The sequence below is a fragment of the Chenopodium quinoa genome, unplaced genomic scaffold (genome assembly GCF_001683475.1).
Source record: "Chenopodium quinoa cultivar QQ74 unplaced genomic scaffold, ASM168347v1, whole genome shotgun sequence".
Classification (NCBI taxonomy): domain Eukaryota; kingdom Viridiplantae; phylum Streptophyta; class Magnoliopsida; order Caryophyllales; family Amaranthaceae; genus Chenopodium; species Chenopodium quinoa.
Window position 1 is genome coordinate 1,225,341 of NW_018742412.1, and position 22,939 is coordinate 1,248,279.

The 22,939-nt window shown below is 33.6% G+C and overlaps 1 protein-coding gene and 1 long non-coding RNA gene across 4 annotated transcripts; one reads left to right on the forward strand and one right to left on the reverse strand.

Moving 5' to 3' along the window:
• Positions 1 to 276: 276 nt before the first annotated feature.
• LOC110706252 (dof zinc finger protein DOF3.6-like) lies at positions 277 to 2,489 on the reverse strand. Its single transcript, XM_021884152.1, has 2 exons — positions 1,854 to 2,489; positions 277 to 1,615 (listed from the first exon to the last, which is right to left on the reverse strand). The coding sequence occupies exons 1-2, from the start codon at positions 1,908 to 1,910 to the stop codon at positions 677 to 679; spliced, it is 996 nt and encodes a 331-aa protein (XP_021739844.1). The 5' UTR covers positions 1,911 to 2,489; the 3' UTR covers positions 277 to 676.
• A 12,766-nt stretch (positions 2,490 to 15,255) lies between these two features.
• On the forward strand, positions 15,256 to 20,029 carry LOC110706260. 3 transcript variants are annotated; one of them, XR_002508306.1, is made up of 5 exons: positions 15,256 to 15,661; positions 16,171 to 16,589; positions 19,098 to 19,372; positions 19,446 to 19,558; positions 19,674 to 20,029. It is a non-coding gene; the product is annotated as an uncharacterized LOC110706260 (long non-coding RNA). The 3 variants fall into 3 exon arrangements; XR_002508307.1 differs by having other exon boundaries at positions 16,171 to 16,282; positions 16,495 to 16,589; positions 19,098 to 19,558; XR_002508305.1 differs by having other exon boundaries at positions 19,098 to 19,558.
• Positions 20,030 to 22,939: the final 2,910 nt, after the last annotated feature.

The following is a 22,939-nucleotide window of genomic DNA, read 5'->3' on the forward strand; positions in this document are numbered from 1 at the left end:
ATAATTTTAATAATGTTGCAGCGTACGTGTAGTCATAAACCATAATGCTACAATAGTTTATTCAATCATTAAAATTGTGTAAATGTGATTATGTGAATGAATATGGAGTAGGGTTCATTCATAGTACCCATTAAACAAAATATAATTACAAAAAAGTAACGCTGGCTCTTCTAGTGTAGAATTAATAGTCACGTTACTAGCTAGTGTAAGTTTTACCGGTAATGCAACAACTAATTCCGAAGAGAGTACAAAAGATGCAAATTTATGATGGTTGGAAACATCCAGAAAAAACTGTTGTCATTGATTTCTTCAAATAATGAAATTTGGAAACACAGTACAACTCATTAAGTACTATATATGATATGATATTAGCTACATTTCAAGCCAAGGGTTTGGCCAATGTTTCAGTAAAGATCATGACAATCCGCTTCATTTCATGTCATGATAACAAAGATGATAGATAATCAACCTAATCAACTAATAATTACCCTATAAACATATACATTTTCTTAGTACAACAAATAAAAGAAATCAAACCCAAACTCTATTGATCACGAAGAACTAACTAAGTAGATGGTAGATTGGAACCCTATCTTTTTATCCTCAATGGATCTGGATAAGTAGATGGTTAATTAATACAATATAGTAACTAATAATTCTAGGACTTACTTTAAAACTACCCCAAGAGATGGCTAGTCGAAGATGGAGAATTATAACCAGAAAGATCACTAGTAGTCCACACACTCGAGTTCCAATTGTATTGTTGATGATGCTCACTAGGTTGAACGACCTCGAAATCCTTATTATGTGCTAAGTTTAACCTTTGCGAATCCTCAAGTTTAACAGATGCCACTCGATCAAGGACTTCTGGATCTAGTGGTTTCGATTGAAGGGCGGCGTGGTAGTTAGGCACTAGCCTCCCACCCAAGAGCTCAACACTTCCAGGAGTGTTGTTCTCAAAAGGGTGCATGTGTTGCATCATTCCATTGATTCTTCCTAAACCTTCAAAACTTCCCATAAATGGAAATTCCATTTCTGCCCCTCCACCGCCCAACAAACTCAACCCTATGCCATTAGGGTTAGAGCTACCTAGGTGATGCAAAGACGAGGGCAAAAATGGAAACTGAGGCATATTATTAGGAGTAAGAAACAAACTTGTGGAACAAGGAGATCCTCCTGAAGTAGTACTACCACCACTAATCATAGGAGATCTCGACGATCCATTGCTAGCGTTGTTGTTGTTACCGCCACTGCTGCTGCTCCTTCCTTTGCTTCGTTTGGTTGTCCGGCGAGACCCACCACCTACCGGAACATTCCTAAGGGCACCGCCTCGAGTCCAGTACCGTCTACATGTCTTACAGAAGTGTCTAGGCTGGGAGAGGCTGTAGTTGTTAAAGTAACAGAACTTAGTGTTAGTAGACTCGCAACGAGGGCACTTCTGACCTGGTTCAGGAAGAGGAATCTGAGCCTGGCGAGCTCGATCAACCATTGAGTTAGGCTTGATCGAACTCGCCGACCCACCACCGACACCTCCTCCTGGAAGCCCTTCACCATTAGCCGCCTCATGATGAGCAGAAATTATCAGTTGTTGTTGATGATGTTGGTCATTGGATTGCTGCCACAAACAAACAAACAAACAAACAAACAAAGAAAAACAACCGAAGAAATAAATAAATTTAGAGAAGAAGCAATAATAAGTACATAATATAACTGCGTATATTCGAATAAAAATAAAGAGATGGAATAATATACATCTTTAAATTGATGCTTTTATTTGTTTTGTTTTTCATCCAATATTAATAAAACAAGTGAAAAAGTCGAACAATGAAAATTGTTTTAAGCAATAAACAGACCTGATGCCAATTCGAGGAATCAAGATGATGGTAGAGTGGAAGAGAAGAGAAAACCATGTTAATAAAAATGAATCAAAGTAATTAAGATAATAAGCTAATAATAAGTTAAGTTTAGTGAAGTAAGCTTTCTTCTTTGTGAGTTGGAAAGAAAGGGAAGTGATGAGTAAACATCAGCTAGAAGCAAAGTGGAGAAAGAAAAGAAAGAATGAAAAAGATAAAGTGAATGAATGAATGAGAATTCAAGAGAGGAGGATATAATGGGAGTATATATTTTTGTGCTTCTCTCTTCTTCCATTAAAATACTAACTTTTGCTTTTCTTATTTTTATTTTTTTTACAAATTTTTTTTTTTTTTTTTTTTTTTTTTTTTTTTACTGAGATTCGAAGTGTTTGAAAAAGGGTGAATTAATCATGAGCATGGGATTGATAACATTTGAACTTCTGTCTGTTTATTTATGCTTGCATGATTTTGGGTGAAGGCTGTTTTTTTTGGGGGGCGGGAAGATCTACTTCTTGCTCTATTTTCAAGTTAATTAAACCTCAATCAATATGACAATAATGACTTTTATTATGTTTTGCATGAGTATGGCCCTGTTGACTTCACCTTATTTTTGCTGAACTGAAATTATTTTTGCTGAAAATAAAATTATATTTGCTGAATTAAAATTATTTTTATTGAACTTAAATTAATTTTACTAAACTAAAAGTATATTTATTGAACTTAATTTTACTGGAATTGAAATTATTTTTACTTAATATTTTTTTTTTAAGGTGAACTATATATATATGAATTCGGTGTAGGAATTTGTTAGGAATTCGCCGGTTACTTTACCTTGAGGTCTTACATTACAAGGTTGAAATTATTTTTTAAGGAGAAATTATTTAAGGGATTCGCCGGTTACTATACCTTGAGGTCTTACATTACAAGGTTGAAATTATTTTTTAAGGAGAAATTATTTTTACTTAATATTATTTTTTAAGGTGAAGGATACAAACATACATACATACATACATACATATTTAACCAAAGTTTAGACTTCGGTGTAGGAATTGGTTAGGGTTTCACCAGTTACTATACCTTGAGGTCTCACATTACAAGGTTGAAGCCTCTCATCACTAAATGATAGACATAAACATATATGGGGTCTAACACCATGTTCAGTTCACCTTATTTTTGCTACATTGAAATTATTTTTACTCAACTAAATTATTTTTATTGAACTTAAATTAGTTTTACTGAACTGAAATTAATTTTACTAAACTAAAATTATTTTTGCTGAACAGAAATCATTTTTGCTGAACTGAATCTTTTTTACTGATTTTCTATTATATTTCTTCTTTCAAGTTACTGAAATTTACTAAGCTGAACTTATTTTTGCTGAACTGAATTTGTTTTTACTGAACTGAACTTATTTAAATGAAATTATTTTTACTGAACTGAAATTATTTTTACTTAATATTATTTTTGTAGGTGAAGTGAACATGGCCTTATTTGACTTATCTAGTTTTGTTTTATTGGAGAACAAATTTACTAATAACACTCTTACAAGTTAATCAACGCAGACGTACAAGTCAATGCTTAAGAATAGAGAGAACGGTGAGGGATCTCTTACTCTATATTCAAATCATAAGATACCTTAGAATCTCAACCAAGCATGCTTAGGTAAAATTTGATAAAGATTGATTTGTCTCAAGATTTTCATTAAAATTTGACACCCATTATTAATTGGAGTTACCTGGACGTTTGAGAGGGTATAATAATGGAAAATTAAGGTTACTTGAATAAATAAATGAAGTGACTTGTTATTTATTTTTATTTTTTTAAAAAAATTAGTTGATGTTAGTCGTATAATAAAATAAGGTTATTCTTATGGACAAATTAAAGCTATCCTTATGAATAATTGAGATTTAAATTACTTTTATAAACAAATGTAGTCATACTATGCGGTTGATCACACACAATATAAGACTTGCTAATGCTTATATTTGTGCAAACACAAATACGTAGTATAAAAATAAAATAAAAAAATGATATCAACGACAAACTGTCTAGACAACTTTTGTTTAGGGTATTAGTAGAGATGGAGTCTAGTGAGTCTATACTTGTGTCATCTTTTTTGTCTCAAAACAATGAAACATACTTTAATTAGTAGTCCTTCAATCGTTAAATGAGCTTTGGCAAGTTTCACAACGAGTCTAGAAGTTTAGATGACCTTATATTCTTGAACAAAAGTGTTTATTATATTACTAATTAGGTAAATCTCATGGTATGACCATCCTTATTTGCATGACGGGGCTCTACGGTTTGGTTTTTATCGTTATTATTTACTCATTTATTTCTCAAATATTGTAATATGGGGATAAGATACATATTTTAAAAAGATGAGAGAGATAGAGAGGATTAAAAATAGGGACTTATGTGATAAGGAAAAAGAAAGAGAGAAAACATGTGTAAATATAAAAGTATTGCAATATTTGTGAAACTTCTTAAAATGATAATTCTTGCATTATTTGTGGTAGGGGTGTCCATTATTCGTACAAAAACTGAAATCCAATCTTGTAATACCTCGTATTTTTATACGTATTTTAATTAAAATAAGTATTTTGAGAAGTATTTAATTAAATTAAATTATTTTATTTAAATTATTTATATTAAATAAGTTTGGAAATATTTATAAAAGGAAAGTTTATTTAATTAATTAATTTAATTAAGTTGGGGTTTGATTTAAGGAAAGTTTTATTTTGGTAAAGTTTTATTAGGGATGGGATTAGGAAAATTAAAAGACGAAAGTTATGGAAAAAGGCTTTGTAGAGAAGGAGTATAAATATCCCACATATGAGGTATATCAACTTTGCCCAGAGTGGAGTTATTTTAATTCTTTTTCTTTCTCCTTTTTCCCCTTCCCCTTTTCTTTTTCTTTCGGCTACCCCATTCACCACCATTGTCGACCACCGGCAGCAAGTGGTCGCCCGTAGCTAGCAGCGTCAGCCGCCGGCAGCATGCAGCCACCGGCGCTGGCAGCCGGCGTGGTGGCTACCGCTGCTTTCTCTCTCCCCCTTTTTCGAACATATATATATATAAAAAAACAAAAAACAAAAAAGAAAAACAAACAAACAAACAAAACAAAACAAAACAAAACAAACAAAAAATTAAATCTTTATTGTTAAAAACTAATCTATGCCTAAATCTAATTGTTAATTATGAGTTTTGGGATTTGATTTTGATGTTTGATTATAAGTATTATGTTAATTAATTTTCAAATTATGTTTTAAATTAAAAATCCCCAATTTTTGAAACCTTAGGTTCTTGATTTGTAGATTATTGAAGGCTTATGATGTATAATGGTTTAGACCTTTGATTAGAGTGTTTTAAGGCTTCATCACAGCAAGTTTTAATTAAAATATAGTGCTGGAATTTTTAGTAGAGCATTTAAAATCAAGTTTCTTTAAGGAATTTTAATTACCCATTAATTGGGATTAAAGTATGATGTTTTAAATATAATTTCAGCTTATTTAAATTATATTATGAGGGGTTTTATAATAGTATATATTGCTGGAAATTTGTGTAAAGTGGATTTTAATACTCTTCTATAATTTTAAATTGTAGGAGACTTTGAAGTGAGTGATTTTTATTAGTCGTGGCGATTCTAAGATCGTATACAAGGTGCGTTCGCGTACTTAGCATAATTACGTAATATAATAGCATGCTAAATGTGTTTGATTGATTACAAGTAGTATCATGCTATGTTTGGATTGGAAATTATGATTTGGATGTTATTGGTGATTGGATTATGAAGCATGATTTATTTGTGATGGATTATTGAATGAAAATTGATAGTTAGGAATATTATTTATGAACCACATATTTATTTATGGCATGTTAGAGAGCATGTTTAATTAAACTAAATGTTTAATTTGGTTTGGAATATTGAAAAGGAATTTTATTATGGTTCATATAATTTTATTGATGCTATAAGCATGAAGAAAGAGCTATATAAGTGTCTATGTAAACGAGGAATAAATTGTATGTTGGTGCCTTAGTGCACTTAAGGTGAAGGATAGGATTTGTGCCGCTTTATGCGTTTAAGGTGTCATTAGCACCGAGGTAGAGTTAAAAAGGATTCAACATTAAATATTATGTGGTCACTAATTATTCAAGAATTAAATTGATATATTTGATTGTTTGAATAATTATTGTTGATTGAATGATTATGGTTTGAGAGTCATCACCAAGTTTAATAATCTGTAAATAACGTAAAGTGAAAGATATTACGCACTAAAACTCTTGGAACGTATACACCTTGATCAATATGAACATATGGGGGGAGTTATGTGACTTTATATATGATCATAACTTCTATTGGAGTACAGGACGCTGTACATTCCTTTTATTATTATTATGCGCAGGGATTCCGCCACTTACGAGTGGTTATTGATGCTGGTACGGTTAGCTCCCATGTTAGTAACCTCAAATTTATTTGGGAGAGGTTGAGTGGGAAACCCGTTTGATGCGTAGTCAACATGAAATAAATTATGTAGTGTCTAGTGAGAACTTTTATTGAATGTTGTATGCTTGAAAAACAGGTGCAACGAGGTAAGTTGTGTGTTGATAGGAAATCGTATGTTAGTGTGTTAATACACTTATGTTCTCAAATTTGCTGATTGTGTGTTTTGTGTGTTTGTTGGCCTTGTCTTTTTCTTGGCCCTGTGATGACCCCTTTTTAATGGGCATAAGTGAAGAGCGAATCATGCTATTTTCTATAAGTAGATGATTGTGTTATTGCTTAATTTATTTATGACTTTATTTATTATATGTGACTAACGAAAAGGGGTTTTGAATTTCGGTTTTGTTTTAATAAGGGCCTACAATGGTTCCAAGTTGTAGGTTGACTTAATTTTACTTTGTTTGACTTTTGTTTGACTTTACTTTCGTTGTTTTATTTTCAATGTTGACTTGGTTTGAAATGTTTTGAAATTAGTCTTCTGCTGTGTGTCATTGGTAGTTGTCTTAACTGTTATCACGGTGGCGGTAATGTCTTAGATATTCTTATTTAAAAGTTTTAAACATGGCAAAACAGGTATTTTAAAAGGAAGGAATTTCTAGGGTGTTTCAAATCTAATCTAAACCGATGAATTTCAATCCAATCCAAACCGAAATCTTAATTTGGGTTGGATTCAAACTTTAATTCGGATCAGATCGGATTGAAATTCTTTGAAAATTCGGATTTTCAAATCGGATCGGATCAACCTTGTTTAGATTCGATTGACCTTGTTTGGATCCAAAAAACAGAATTATCCAAAATATGAAACCATACTTTTACAAATAATGATTGTTTGTATTAATCATGTAAAATTATGTTGATAATTACATTAATATAAATAATGCAAAATTATGTTTTCAATACTTACATTAATAAATGTACAACTTTATAATTGCATTTTTATTTTTATAATCACTTTAGGCCAAATATAGATTGGATCCAAATAACCGAATTGTATTTCGGATTGGGTCGGATTGGATTGATGAGAAATCAGATAGGATTGGATTTGAAAATTAAAAACTGGATTTTATTTTGGAATGGATTAGATTTGTCCAAAATCCAAACCGAAAACCGAACAGACACCCCTAATTTGTGGGATGAAGGAAGTATATAAAGTGAAAGAGAGAAAACATATGTAAATATAGAAACGTTGCAATATTTGTGGAAGTATATATGTGATGGGTTGAGGGAGGAGTAAGATGTTGGTGTCTAAAAGATGAACCAAGAGTACTAGTATTAACAATACCAAGCTAGGTTGCTGATTAGCCACTACATACAAAGCTAAATGAATATCTAACGATACAAAATAAAGAAATTGAAGGGGGGTGTCAAAGACATTACTCATAAGAATTCTGGATAAGATGGAGTGAAATTGAGACTACTTATTATTTATTACAAGGCCATAGAAGGTTTTTGGGAGAGTTTATTTCGATTACTGTAGGCGTCGTTCGAAGTGCGCCTACGTTAAACATGTTGTGAATATGCTTGGCACTCATAGGAAGTGGGAACTAACATGTACGATTAGGGACAAGGAAAGTAGGGAGTCGCCAACAAGTTTTTAAGGAACTTGTAAACCGTTCACAGATCATAAAAGGCAACTACGATTAAGGGACAACGAAAGGCAAGAACGATTGACCCGTGAAGGTTACACCCCATTCATAATCCATGAGATTACTAAATCCATATGGTTCGGAACCATGAAAAGAGGATCGGGGATGGTGGTACGAAGTGAGTCATGGAGTCACATTCGCCCATATTGGCCTCTACTCGATTCTTATAGTGAAAAGTGATTCCTGCGATCTCAAAGGCATGCAAACAAAGATTCAATTTGCTCCAATCTATTATTAGGCTAAATTGGTTGAATATTAATGTAACATATAATTCTAAAATATCGTGACCACTTGATTAAACAATAAGATTAAAAAGGATCCTAAATCGGTTGTCCAAATTATCTTATTAGGCACGATTTTCAATTACATATTCCCTTTAAACATGCAATATGGTGATCAATAATAATATGGTAGAATAAACATTAATATTGGAAGCAATTTAACAATAATATCATTAGTCAAATCAAATATAAATTAATCTAATCATGATACTAGCAATATTAAAATAAAATAATTAAATTAATTAATTACTCACATTTCGCGCGTTCCTTTAAATTGCTACATCATGAATAACTTGTTAGTAACTTCAATAAAAATATAAATCAAATGAAACTTAAATTAAATAAAAAGTAGAGTTGATTCAGTCCAAACCCTCAGTCATTTGTACCTTTCACACCTTGGTTTAAGGACAGAATCTCGAGTCAAGTATGGACTCCTTGGAGTGTTTAAGGGAAGAACGGTGTAATTAGTAATATAGGTTTAAGGCTTAGAGTATGAGAGAGAGATAAAAGAGAATGATTTGGTGTAAAAAAGAAAAAGAGAGAAAGGTTTGATGCCCCGAACTGTAGAAAGGAGGGGGAGCAGTAATAGAGGAAATGAGTAAGGGATCACACGGAACCCTAAAAAAGATAAAAACCCTAAAAAATAATGCCGTGACACGGAAAAGATTTCCGTGACACGGGGGAAATTAGTGTGACGCGGGGAAAACTGGAGTGACGGGGGACAAAAAATAGGCTACAAAAGATAAAACGCGTGAAGGGTTTACGCGGAGAAAACACGAGAAAATTACGTGACACGGCAGCGTCCAGCGTGACACGGTACAGTACACCATGTCAAGGTAAAAAAAGTGCGTGGGAAAACGCAATGGACACGGTGAGAAATACCGTGTCACGGCAACAAGTACCGTGCAACAATGGATTTTCACGTGGAAAAAACATGAAAAAAGCATCTTGACACATTGTAAATTACTGTGTCACGGCGTCAGGCACCGTTCCATGTGAGATTTTGCCATGACACGGTGCTTTTACAATGTGCACGGTAATTCCGGTTTTTCATACGTTTTTAAAAATATCATAACTTTTGATCCATGACTCGGAATAAGGCATATAATGTATCATTGGAAAGCTTATCAAGTATACTTTCCAAACAATTAGAATCAGGTAAAAATAATTTGTAGAGTTCATGATATGGCTGTTTTAGTAGAAGGGTGTCGGTTTTGGGCCGAGTTTAGTATTTTGCTCATATCTTTTTCGTTTTAAATTGGAATTGGGCTTATAATGTATGGTTGGAAAACTTATTTCAAGGCCTATCCAAAAATATAATAATTGTATCAAAATTATTAAGCCAAAAAATCATTTTCACTCGGTTATGTGATGTGGACACGAAAAGAGGAAAACAAGTTATGGTTTAGGGAAATAAGTTAGGAAATGGGTTGGTTTATGAAATGTATTGAATGGAAACATGGATTTAAGCACTCCAAATATTAAATACTCAACCCGAAAAATAATGGCGGTGAAAGATTGTTCATCATCGGGTTTGGTTTTGGGGAGACATTTTTATGTGTCTACAGATTCCCCGAAAGAGTTTGTAGAAACGTCAGTTTCGAAAACGATAGTCAAAGTAATCGATAGGGACGAAGAATGATTCAAGACGTTCTGCGATCCTGAATCACACTTTATATGCCGATACCTGCAGAAAAATGTTAGTTCCACAGATAAAAGAGTAAAGGGGTAGATTGCTTATCTGACACTAGTGTATCGGTGACAAATGAGTTTGATAGCTTCCTATGCTTGAAGGAATTCACCGGATGGCGTTTCGTTGAGATACTTTCCATCCTTGAGGAAAGTCGACTGATAAGTTTGGTAGCTTTCTATGCTTGAGGAAATCTACCAGATGATACTTTCCATGCTTGAGGAAAGTCAACATATGAATTGATGGTTTTCTACACTTGAAGAAACTCACCAATAATACTTTCCATGCTTGAGGAAAGTCGACTAATGATTTTGACAGTTTTCTGTGCTTGAGAAACCCACCGGTTGAGATACTTTCCATGCATGAGGAAAGTCGACATATGATGTAATCGCTGACTTCTTCGCTTTGAGAGATGACAACGACCGACAATTTTCCATGCTTGAGGAAAAACTTGTCTAATAAGATTGCAAGTCTCTGTGTATCGAAAACCTTGCGCCATGAATCACCTTCGCTTGGGAGATGATCACTAAAATGATGATGGTTCGCTTGTCCCAAACGTGGGTTGTAGATAGTTCGCTTGTCCCCAAACGTGGGCTGTAGATGGTCCACTTGTCCCCGAACGTGGGATGTAATGGGTTCTCTTGTCCCCGAACGTGGGTCGTAGATGGTTTGCTTGTCCCCGGACGTGGGCTGTAGATGGTCTGCTTGTCCCCGGACGTGGGCTATAGATGGTTCACTTGTCCCCGAATGCGGCTGTAAATGGTTTGCTTGTCCCCAAACGTGGGTTGTAGATGGTCCGCTTGTCCCCGGACGTGGGCTGTAATTGAGACCTACAAAATAAAATTTGCCAAGGGACTCGTATAGATTATGATTAACTTGACCAACTGACTTGACCAAGCTTAACTTGACATGACATGACATGTGTATAACTTGTGGTGTTTTTTGTATATGGTGTGTGTGTGTGTAAACACAAGGATTAAAAAATGCAAAAGCAAAAATTTTCCGCCATTTTTGTCATGAGACAAGTGGAAGGTACTGACTTTTTCCCGAAAAAAGAAAGATGTGAAAAATGAATTTTTGTTTTCGAACTTCCCTCGATAAAAATATTTGAAAAAAGTTTTTGAACTTCCCTAAAAGAAAAAAGATGAAAAAGAGAAGAAGTTTTGAACTTCCTCATTGAGCAAGATGAAATGAATTGTATGGATTGAATTGCTTGTCTTGAAAATAATGTATGCATGATGCATGTTCTTAGGTTAGGAGGATAAGGACAATTATATCATGTGACGCGATAGATGAATGAACTTAGGTCATGGAGCTAAGCATCATATATGGTTTAAAGAAACGATCTTGAACATCACTTAGGTCTGGAAGCTAAGCACGTATATAGATGAAGTGATTGATGAATGTTGCTTAGGTCAAGGAGCTAAGCTCGATATGAAATGCATGAAACAATTAATAATACTTAGGTCTGGAAACTAAGCAAGTATATAATGTTTTCATTTGATGAATGTTGTCTTGAAAGATGATGAAACATGCACAGTGTTGAAAAAAGATTTCATGAAAAAGGGTTCTTAAAGGGAAAAATGATATGGATATGGATGTGTGAGTGAAGTGTGTGAATGTGATACCAAGGCTGGCTGCAAAGGTTATGGGGATGAAAATATATGTGAGAAGATTCAAAGATGATGACTTTTTAGGCTGGGTAAGCTAATGTGATGTGGGTTCAAGCCCCCAAGTCTAGCTCTAAATGGGTAGGGATAAGCATTGGATATTCTTTGACTCGATCATGCATGGATATGAATATGAATGTGAATATGAATGTGGCCGCACCTCGATGTGAGGTTGCCTATGTATCCATTAGGAATTAGGCCAACGTAGCTCTAGCCAAACTTTGCACAAGTGTATGTACACCTCAAAAAGGTCTTTTAAGGGTTGTAATATGGTTAAGTTGATGGTTTAAAAAAGAAAAGGGTACAAGGCTCAAGACCCGAGAGAATCCTCAAGATGTGTAATTGTGAATTTGAAAATTTTTAGCAAGTTTATTTTCAACATTTTTTTTTTCCTTTGATTTTTTTTTCATTCTTTTTAATCAATGTGGGCAATCTCGGATCATGCGATCCATCACTCACTTAGAATTCATGTTTCTCAGGCACGGTATCAAGCACTCGATGAGAGACGCAATTTGAGACGTGCTCATATCAAAGACATTGGAACACTTGCCCTTCGATAATTTTTTATTGTTGCTTTGCTGCTTTTTTTTTACTTGCTTTTTGAATGTTACTCAAATTTCATATTTTCCAATCCCAGGGCTAGGTGAATGTGGGTTGAATAAATAAGGTCAATCGTTAGACGAAGTTCAAAGTGGTTGATTAAGAAATGGATACGTGATTGAATGGTTCATGGGGAATGAATGGGTTGCAAAGGTGCCTCAAATCATTAGTATACCTTGTGTTCGGTTCGACAATTGTTTTTTTTTTTTTTTTTTTTTTTTTTTGCGAATGACATGATCGAATGCAAAGGAAAGAAATATCATTGATGGAACATGGCATATAGACATAAGGATAAGGAGAACTTATGCTAGACTTATTAGGGGAAAAGGGTTGAAACGAAAGAGAAAAAAAAGCATGAAATCTGGTATGAAAACTTGTCTTATGCTTCTTCTTCATGGTTGCTTATGAATTACTTGTTACCACCAAGAGGGATAAGAATTTTGTTATTGCTGATGCTTTGATTGAAAGGAAATAATTAAGGAAGGAGTGACGTGCCCCTTATTCTTCCAACATTTTCTTAGTGATTGTAGACTCCAGTACTGTGTAAGGATGAACTCACTTAATACTCAGATTGGAAAGGAAGAGTGTATGAAAAAATTTTGAAAACTGATGGGAAATACTCGATCTACTCATTCCTATTATGACGGAAAACGACGCATGCATGGTCCTAGTAAAGGATCATAAACAATATAGTGCATTATTCAAAGACAAAGTGTGTGCAATGACTCAACATGTATGATTAGGTGAGTTTATTAATGGTATGATCGCATGACAAGACATGAGGACGTTGTGAAAAACAAAGGACCCAATGACCAAATAGCACAGAAGACTAAAAGACAAACTAACTTGATTAATTTTGTCCAATTTTAATGTTTATGCTATTTACTAGGTGAAAACGGTCGATTGGAAATTGTTAGTCATAAATAAGATCAACCACAATCAAAGACAAAGAAAACATGTTAAGGTTAGCACAAAAAAATCGATCACAAGAAACTAGGAAGATGACTAGAATTCTAGAAGAGTTAGGACTCATGGGTATAAAAAATAAATAAACAAAAATAAAAATCTATAATCCTATGTTATATGAGTTGACACGAATTAAAGGACTTGTCTAAGACTATATTAACACGAAAAGATATAAAAAAATATTAAAAAAAGAAAGTTGACGCTAAAAAGACACCTAAACTGGTCAGGCTGTAGTATATTGGTTATAACTTTTGATCTGTGACTTTTATTGGGACGAAACCAAATCCAAATGAAAGATAAAACTCGGGGCTACAGATCCATAGGTTACACAACACATAACTCTTTTTAGAACTCTGGATATGACAAAAACAAGTTGACCCTTATACTGGATACGGGAATAAAAATCCGGGTTGACTCAAATAAAAAAATAAAAAAATCTATGACTCGACTCTAAAAAAAATAAAAAGTGTTTGATAAGAAAAAAAAATAATTTCAAAAAATTCAATAAAAAATGCACATATAAGCACATCGCCAATCATGATGCAATGAAGTTTGCAACCTAAAGTCAAGTTCTATGTTCCACTATGGTTATGCTTATGAGTGTTAAAGGGTAACATGGTTAAGAGTTTGGACGCGTTAGCAAGGCAGCCTCCCTTGAGGGTGTATGCCAACGGGTGGCTCCGCGAGTTCGTGATGAAATCGAACTCGACTCCATGGTTTGGGTGGATTTAATAACTCGGATGAACCGTTATTGCCATGAGCGTTTTCGGGTTGATAGAGCTTAAATCCCCAGGGCTAGCCACATACGTAGAACACGTACTATTGTGGAAAAATAGGAAAATTAAAATGCATATGCATATGTGACAATGCCAATTAAATCACGGGAATACAATTCAAGAATCTTTCAAGTCTCATCCACTCATCTCAATTAAATACCGATCACTCAAATCGATAAATAACCAAGAATCCTCCCCAGTGGAGTTGCCAAATTGTTGGCGTCGTTCGAAGTGTGCTAAGTTAGCATGTTGTGAATATGCTTGGCACTCATAGGAAGTGGCAATTAACATGTACGATTAAGGACAAGGAAAGTAGGGAGCCGCCAACAAGTTTTTAAGGAACTTGTAAACCGTTCACGGATCATAAAAGGCAACCACGATTAAGGGACAACGAAAGACAACAACGATTGACCCGTGAAGGTTACACCCCATTCATAATCCATGATATTTCTAACTCCATATGGTTCGGAACCACAAAAGGAGGATCGGGAATGATGGTACGAAGTGAGTCATGAAGTCACATTCGCCCGTATTGGCCTCTACTCGATTCTTATAGTGAAAAGTGATTCATGCAATCTCAAAGGCATGCAAACAAAGATTCAATTTGATCCAATCTATTATTGGGCTAAATTGGTTGAATATTAATGCAACATATAATTCCAAAATATTGTGACCACTTGATTAAACAACAAGATTAAAAAGGATCCTAAACCGGTTGTCCAAATTATCTTATTAGGCGCGATTTTCAATTACATATTCCTTTTAAACACGCAATATGGTATCAATAATAATATGCACTAGTAGAAAAAAATGCTATTTGTAACGCCCTATTAGTAACTGACGTATGTTAGGCTAGTTACGAAAGCATCAATAGTAACCGACTAAGATAATGCCAGTTACAAATTTCATTATATGAGTAACCGGCGTAGTAGATGTCAGTTACTAATATGTGTTTTATTATTGTTTGAAATTTTAATGTAACTGACTAAATAAATGTCAGTTACAAATATTAAGTCAAAGGAACTTTGACTAAAAAGTTTGTAACTAGCATACAAACGCCAGTTACAAATATTAAATCAAAGAAACTTTGACCAAAGCGTTTGTAACTAGCTTACAAACGTCAGTTACAAATATTAAGTCAAAGAAACTTTGACTAAAAAAAAAATTGTAACTATCTTACAAACGCCAGTTACAAATATTAAGTTACTACTTCCTATTAATTTTCATTTAATATTTATTGAAGTTAGAGGAAACAATTTGTGGCTAAAACCAAACAAAATATTTAAACTTTTTTTTTTTCCACTTTCGCTCCAACTTCTCGCGCTACTGGTAAAAACTCCTTCTTCCTCCTACAGTTTCTTCTTCACTCCATTTCGTATTGTTTTGGTTTTTCGAATCTGGGTTCAGTTTTTTTATTTTTTTTTTTTTTACTTGAGTTTTTTTAAGATATTAGAATTACTTTACCCTCAAATTAATATATTCATGAAAGAGAAATATATCCCATCCCACGCTAATTTCCCTTTCACCTCATTTACTCTGAAAGAAGAGTCAGTCTTTGCACCGCCGAACCCACTGACGCACGCCCGTAGTCACCGGCACACCAGCGCACCGTCGCACCAACCGAAGCTCCACCGCACTGCTGCACCATTGCGCCACCCACCACTGTACTAACTAGGTTAGTTTCGAATTATTCCTCTTCTGTAGGAATTTGATTCGAAAATATAATTGCAGTATATATTCATTATTCGAATTTTACAATTAAATTGTAGTTATAATTCAATCATATATTCCTCGAATTTCAGTATTTTGATTCGAAATTTAGGTAGAATAAAGAAACTTCAAAGTTCTTATTTTAGGGCAAATTATTCAATCGATTTTTTTAGCGCAATTAATTCTATCGAATTTCAGCAATTTATATCAAATTACACTCGATTTATTCGAATTACATTTATTTCATTGTCAATCAAAATGATTTTCGCCAAATTAATCTTCCTGTGGTCGAATCTATAACCTTAGTTAGATTGAAATTTGAGGTTAATGTTGGGTTATTTAGCTATGCGTTATTGTATGGTTTTGGTATATGCCTAGAGGCTGCTAATTATATTGAGTATTGTTCTGTTTTGGGTGTTCCTAAGTATTGAAATATGACCATCTTAATTACATGTCTTCTTTCTCGTTTTGCAGAAATTTGCTCTGTTCCTCACATGGACAATCTGGTAAACATATACAAATATATGGAAGTCGCATCAGGGGTTACTTTTTGTCTCTCAAAGTGGACTCTTGAGTAAATTAGCAGGTAGCGAAGTATCTTTGTCCATATATATATATATATAGGATTTAAATTAGCAGTTGTGAAAACATTACCCACTCGGGCCTTATTTAATGTTGGTGAAGATTGTCCTGTATTTGGTGGTCTGTACTTGTTTTGTCAGACTTATGCTGGCGGTTCAGTTGGTGGTGCCGTCAAATTGAACCGTGGGCTTTGTGACATTGCGATTAATTGGGCAGGTGGCTTGCACCTTGCAAAAAAGTTCGAGGCCTCTAGGTTATGTTATGTGAATGATACTGTTTTTGCAATTTTGGAACTTCTCAAAATTCATGAGGTGAGAGAAGTAATCTTTATCATCTTTTGTGATTTTAATTTATAAATGTTTATGAAGGTGTTTCTTTTGTGTACAATTTTTTTATGGTCTTTGATGGTGAATATTGCAATTGGTTACTTAGCAATTTTACGATTATATGATATAGCTTTATAACCTTGATAATAACTTTTATCAGAAGGTCTTTTACTAGAAATATTTAATTGCTTTTCGCAATTGGTCACTAGCTACTTAGTTAGATTTATAAAAAAATGATTATTAGATGTTCAAGTTTTATGTTCTTTAGATTCTTTTGCTGTGAGCATTCTTATATAATAAAAAAAAATATACGATGTGTTGGAAACTAAATTCCTATGAAAAAGATTGTTTCATTTTATAACCTGTCTAGATATTTCAGAATCCATTAATAAACCTGATTAGAACCTTTATGACATGGTTTATGGAAGAGCCAGCAAATAAGAAACAATTGTGTTAGTAGTGCTTACATTTATTTATCTTATGCTCTTTTGCGTAACAGTTGATGTTTTGTATGTTTGATATGTGAACCTTATGTAGTGATGACTAGTGATAGATTGAGAAGCTCTTTGTTATCAAAAGGACGTTGAGTTGTCTCTTGAATGTATTGGCATTGAAAGACATGACATTGATAACGTTGTTGCTAGAGTTAGGCCTTGTTATTTTGAATTTATTTTTCTATTGATTCCATTTTAGTCATAATGTGTGGGGAATTTTTTGGATTGGTTTCCAGGTTTAATGTGTGGTGAATTTGTTGGATTGGTTTCCAGGTTTAACTGGCTACTGAACTCAATTTTTAGTCACTCATAGGCATGTGATAAAGGAAACTAAGTTCCTTGGCAGTTGGAAAAGCATATGCTATATAGATTGCTTCATTAATTTTTTGTTAATAGCACTAGGACCATCTAAACCAGCTCAGCTGGTTCCTAAATCAGTCCAAGCCATACTTCCAACCTGCAACCCCCTCCCCCCCTTGACTGACCCTTATAAACCCTCCCAAGTCCACTTGTCAAAGGCCAATTTCACATGAAAGCAGTATTTGTACAAAGAAAGAAGCCTAGGGAAAAATAGACTAAATTCATGTTTTCCAAACAAGGTCATTGGGAGGGAAAAAATAGACAACAGTTTTGTATAACAGAGCCTAGTTCAACTTCTCACAATCCGTACATCAATACATGAACACCTTTTGTATAATATATTGCAAAGACCTAAGGCTTCTACTCATGCAACTCAATCATATTCAAACGCTAAAATAAACTCAAGAACTTACTCTAAGGCTTCTGCTGTGAGCCTGTGAATTTCAGAACTGAAAATCAGAATGAATTCAAAGCTGAAATTCAAAACTGAAGCTCAGAACTGAAAATCAGAAATAAATTCAGAACTGAAGCTCAGAGCTGAATTCAGAACTGAAAATTAGAACTGAATTGTTTTTGGTTGTAATTTAGGGCTTTGTTGGTTAAATCTTACTTTTATTGGAACTTGCTTTGTATACTCTAGTATAATATTTGTTATTTGGACTTTTTACTTTATTTCAAATCCTCATGTTGAGTCTTCGACATTGACATGGGTACGGAGCTATGAACTTTTGCTTCTTTTTGGTTAAAGATGCTTAGGACACTTACTCATATCTAGTATGCAATGAGTTCTTGAGTATGAGTTATATTGAGTGGTGTGTTTATGGTCGTTGCAGAATATATTGATATTTGATAAAGAAAGTAGTTGTCCTGTACTAATTAGGCATTTTCACTATTCTGGCTTATCTGCTAATGCATTACTCCATCTCCCCCACCTCTTTTAAAATAAATTGACTCCATATATCAAGCTGCAACATCCTGTTGAGTGCAAGGGCAATGATATATCCTTAATCTCCTTTCTTCAAACCTTTTGTCATTAACTGTATTTTTATATAAAATAAAGTACTCGGTTTAATAAGCTTTATAATCCTAATCTGCATAATCTGGTACAGAATTTAACATGATTTAAACAAACTCTTTCTTGATTGGGTTGACATATCCTTTACTTTTCCAATTTCCTTGACTAATCTAACTTCTTTAAAAGTCGTTTCTCTTATGTACTGCAATTTATATGGTGAACTTCCAGGTAGTGTTTTTCTTCTGCCGAATCAAGTATTTCATGAACTGACCGCCTTAGGCCAGGTCACATTTTTGTCTTGAACTCTATCAATATGAATGATCTATCTTTTCTTGCTAATCTCACTAAGCTTTCATATCTCAATCTTTTTGAAAACCATTTAACAGGTCCAATCCCACACTGGATTGTCAATATGACCCAATTAGCTTTGTTTTATTTGGGAGAAAATCACTTACAGGGTCCAATTCCACAATGGTTTTCCCATCTTTCATGTTTATGTGTGATCTTGAACTTATTTGATTGCTTATATTTATGCGTGATCTTGAACTTTTTATTACTCATACTTGTTAGTTGTAAACTGTGGATTATGCTTTCATGTTTCTTACGACATGCACTATTATGTAGGTCCCAACTAATTAAATGTCGTCTTGCTTTAATTGATGAGTTAAGTGGGAACTCAGTGATGGTGGCCGATGGAACGATAGAACCTTGTCCTAGTTGAGTGACTCGTAACAAGAAAATGAACCGTGACTTCTACAGAATTAGTGTTGACCATGTTTATAGTGATTATTCTTACCTAAATCTCCCAGAAGAGACTGATGATGTATCACTAAGTTGGGTCAGGCGGAAGGTTATTTTTTGGATGGCTTGCAGATTTAGTCTTCTTCTTTATTGATGAGGTAATACATTGAACGCACGTAATGATCTAAGATATTTGTAACTTAATTACATTAATATTTATCTTTCTTTAAGGTTATGACTTTGACAAAAAAGACGAATAATGAATTGGTATAAACCGAATGGTAATGAGATATATGTATGAGATAATATCTTTCCATAGCGATTGCAAGGGTAATTTGAAAGAGGTTAGTCCTCTTCTTTACAAGCTAAAATGCTTTATACGAGTTTTGGATGATGTTTTATTTTTATAAAGTATAATAGACAAGTTTTTTTTTATATTTTTTATTTTTATATTTGCAGGAGTATTTGGCAAGACTTGCAGCCTACAACGATGTAGAATTAGATGAGATTTGAGACAATGGGCTAAGTATTTAGGCTTACTTTTTTGTTAGAAGGCTAGTTATCTACTTTTCTACATAATACATTTCTATATATCTACTTTTATTTAGCCTATTGGTTATTGTTATTACATTTCTAAATTATAAATCAATGATTTTTTTATTCAAGTTTTAATTGTTTTTCGGAAATTAAAGTATAGTTACTTTTGTTGTATTTTATGGTTGTGGATGAATAATTCAAGTTCTGTGGAATTATTTGGAGTGTTTGTATTGTATGTTGTAGGTGAATTTAAGTTATATGGAAGTATATTCAGAGTGCGTGTTTTGTTGGTTGAATTATAACAGATTGTAACCCATTTGATGATTGGTCGTTTGGTAGGATATACTACCATTTTTGTATTCGAATAAAATATTTATAAAAAAATTATTTATTTATTAGTAACTGGCGTAATCTAATGCTATTTACTAATAATATATTTTTTTTAAAAAAATAAAAAATTATATTTGTAACCGGCATTTAGATTTGCCAGTTACTAATAATACCCTAATTGTAACCGGCGTAACGTAATGCCAGTTACGAATAGTATGCTTTCTAACTTGGAAAATAGACTTTTTGTAACTAGCGTTAGATTAGGTCAGTTACGAATAGTGCATTATTTGTAACTAACATTAGCCGGTTACGAATAAATTTCACTAGTTGTAACGGTGGCATTCGCAACCAACAATGCCAGTTACAAAAAGTCAATTTCGCCAGTTACAAATAACAGTTTTTCTACTAGCTTAGTGATGGTAGAATAAACATTAATATTGGAAACAATTTTACAATAATATCGTTAGTCATATCAAATATTAAATAACCTAATCATGATACTAGCAATATTAAAATAAAATAATTAAATTAATTAATTACTCACATTCCGCGCGTTCTTTTAAATTGCTACATCATGAATAAATTGTTAGTAACTTCAACAAAAATATAAATCAAATGAAAATAAAATTAAATAAAAAGTAGAGTTGATTTAATCCAAACCCTTAGTTATTTGTACCTTTCACACCTTGGTTTAAGGACGGAACCTCGGGTCAAGTATGGACTCCTTGCAGTGCTTAAGGGAAGAATTAATGGTGTAATTAGGAATATAGGTTTAAGGCTTAAAGTATGAGAGAGAGAGAGAGAGAAGAGAATGAATTTTGGTGTAAAAGAGAAGAAGAGAGAAGGATTTGATGCCCCGAACTGTAGAAAGGAGGGGGGTTTTTATAGAGGAAATGAGTAAGGGATCACACGGAACCCTAAAAAATAATGCCGCGACACGACAAAGATTTCCGTGACACGGGGGAAATTAGTGTGACGTGGGGAAAACTGGAGTAACGCGGGACAAAAAAAAGGCTACAAAAGATACAACGCGCGAAGGGTTATTGCAGAGAAAACACGAGAAAATTGCGTGACACGACACACGTACCGTGACATGGCAATGTCCAGCATGGCACAGTACAGTACACCATGTCACGGTAAAAAAAAGTGCGTGAAAAACGCACCGTGACACGGTGAGACAGCAACAGGTACCGTGCCACGGTGGATTGTCACGCGGAAAAAACATGAAAAAAGCATTGTGACACGTTGTAAATTACCGTGTCACGGCACCAGGCATCGAGCCACGTCAGATTTTGCCGTGACACGGTGCTTTTACAATGTGCGCGGTAATTCCAGTTTTTTACGCGTTTTTAAAATTATCTTAACTTTTGATTCGTAACTCGGAATAGAGTATATAATGTATCATTGGAAATTTTTATCAAGTCTACTTTCCAACCCAATTGGAATCAGGTCAAAATCATTTGTAGAGTTTAAGATATGGTCGTTTTAGTAGAAGGGTGTCGGTTTTGGGCCGAGTTTAGTATTTTGCTCATATCTTTTTTGTTTTAAATCGGAATTGGGCTTATAATATATGGTTGGAAAGCTTATTTCAAGGCCTATCCAAAAAAATAATAATTGGATCAAAATTATTAAGCCACAAAATCAATTTCTCTCGGTTTTGTGATGTGGACACGAAAATAGGAAAACAAGTTATGGTTTAGAAAAATGAGTTAGGAAATGGATTGGTTTATGAAATGTATTGAATGGAAACATGGATATAAGTACTCCAAAGATTAAATACTCAACCCGACTAATAATGGCAGTGAAAGGTTGTTCATCATCGGATTTGATTTTTGGGAGACATTTTTAGGTGTTTACAATTACCAATCTTGAGGATTATAGAGTTAGAAATCATGATTAAATTTGTAAATACCTCAGTCAAAACAATGGCCAGCTAAGCAATGCTTAATAAAGGGCCACTAAATTTTGTCATAGACTTTTTCAAGGTTAATTTTGAAGGCAAAGAAGCCCTTCTCACACTTCATTCCTTTCATGGCGCCTGTGAATATTCGTTCTCAATTTCTCATAAACAAATATAAGGATATCAAAGAATGAATATAATAGTGATATTATAGAATAGAGAGGACAAAATCGCTTTAAGGATCATATCTCGAAGACTCCGATCATTAGCTAATTCCTTAACGTGCAATGAATTCAAAATTTTATTACATCACAATTTTTCTAGAAATGCCAAGTTTTATGACATCCAAAATCCTAAAATGTCATTTTTGTGTTTGCTAAAAGTATAAGATAATTGCTCCCATCAAACTAATCAAAGCATTATTTCTAAAAAGGTTTCAATTTGTACAATAACATAAGTCCTAAGAACAACTTCATTGACCCATGTTCACCAAATAAAAACAAATTCATTTTGATAATTAATAGCTTAAAAAGAAGCAAAAGATGATCCTAGACAAAAAAAAAAAACATTAAAAAATAAAATTAAAAAAAAAATACAAAAGAGCTAACGTTGATGTTTAATAAACAAGTAATTTGGAATCTAACATAGAATCAACTTTATATTGTATAGTCACATGACCATATATATTTTGGTTATGTAATGTCTATTATCATCTTTTTATCTTATTAACACTATTAATATGTACAACTAGTAAGTAAGCGCCGTTTGTCAGAAGTTCAAAGTTAAGTGGGGTTTGAAGAGAATTGAGTCAAGTAATTGAATTTGGCAGCTAGAGTAAAAAGGAAAGAATTTGCAATCTCTAGGCTTCCTATTTGCCACGTCATTGGGATATATCCACTTTTTTGCATGAAAATCAGCTAAAGACCATTTATCTGTGGAGATCACATAGGAATTAGAT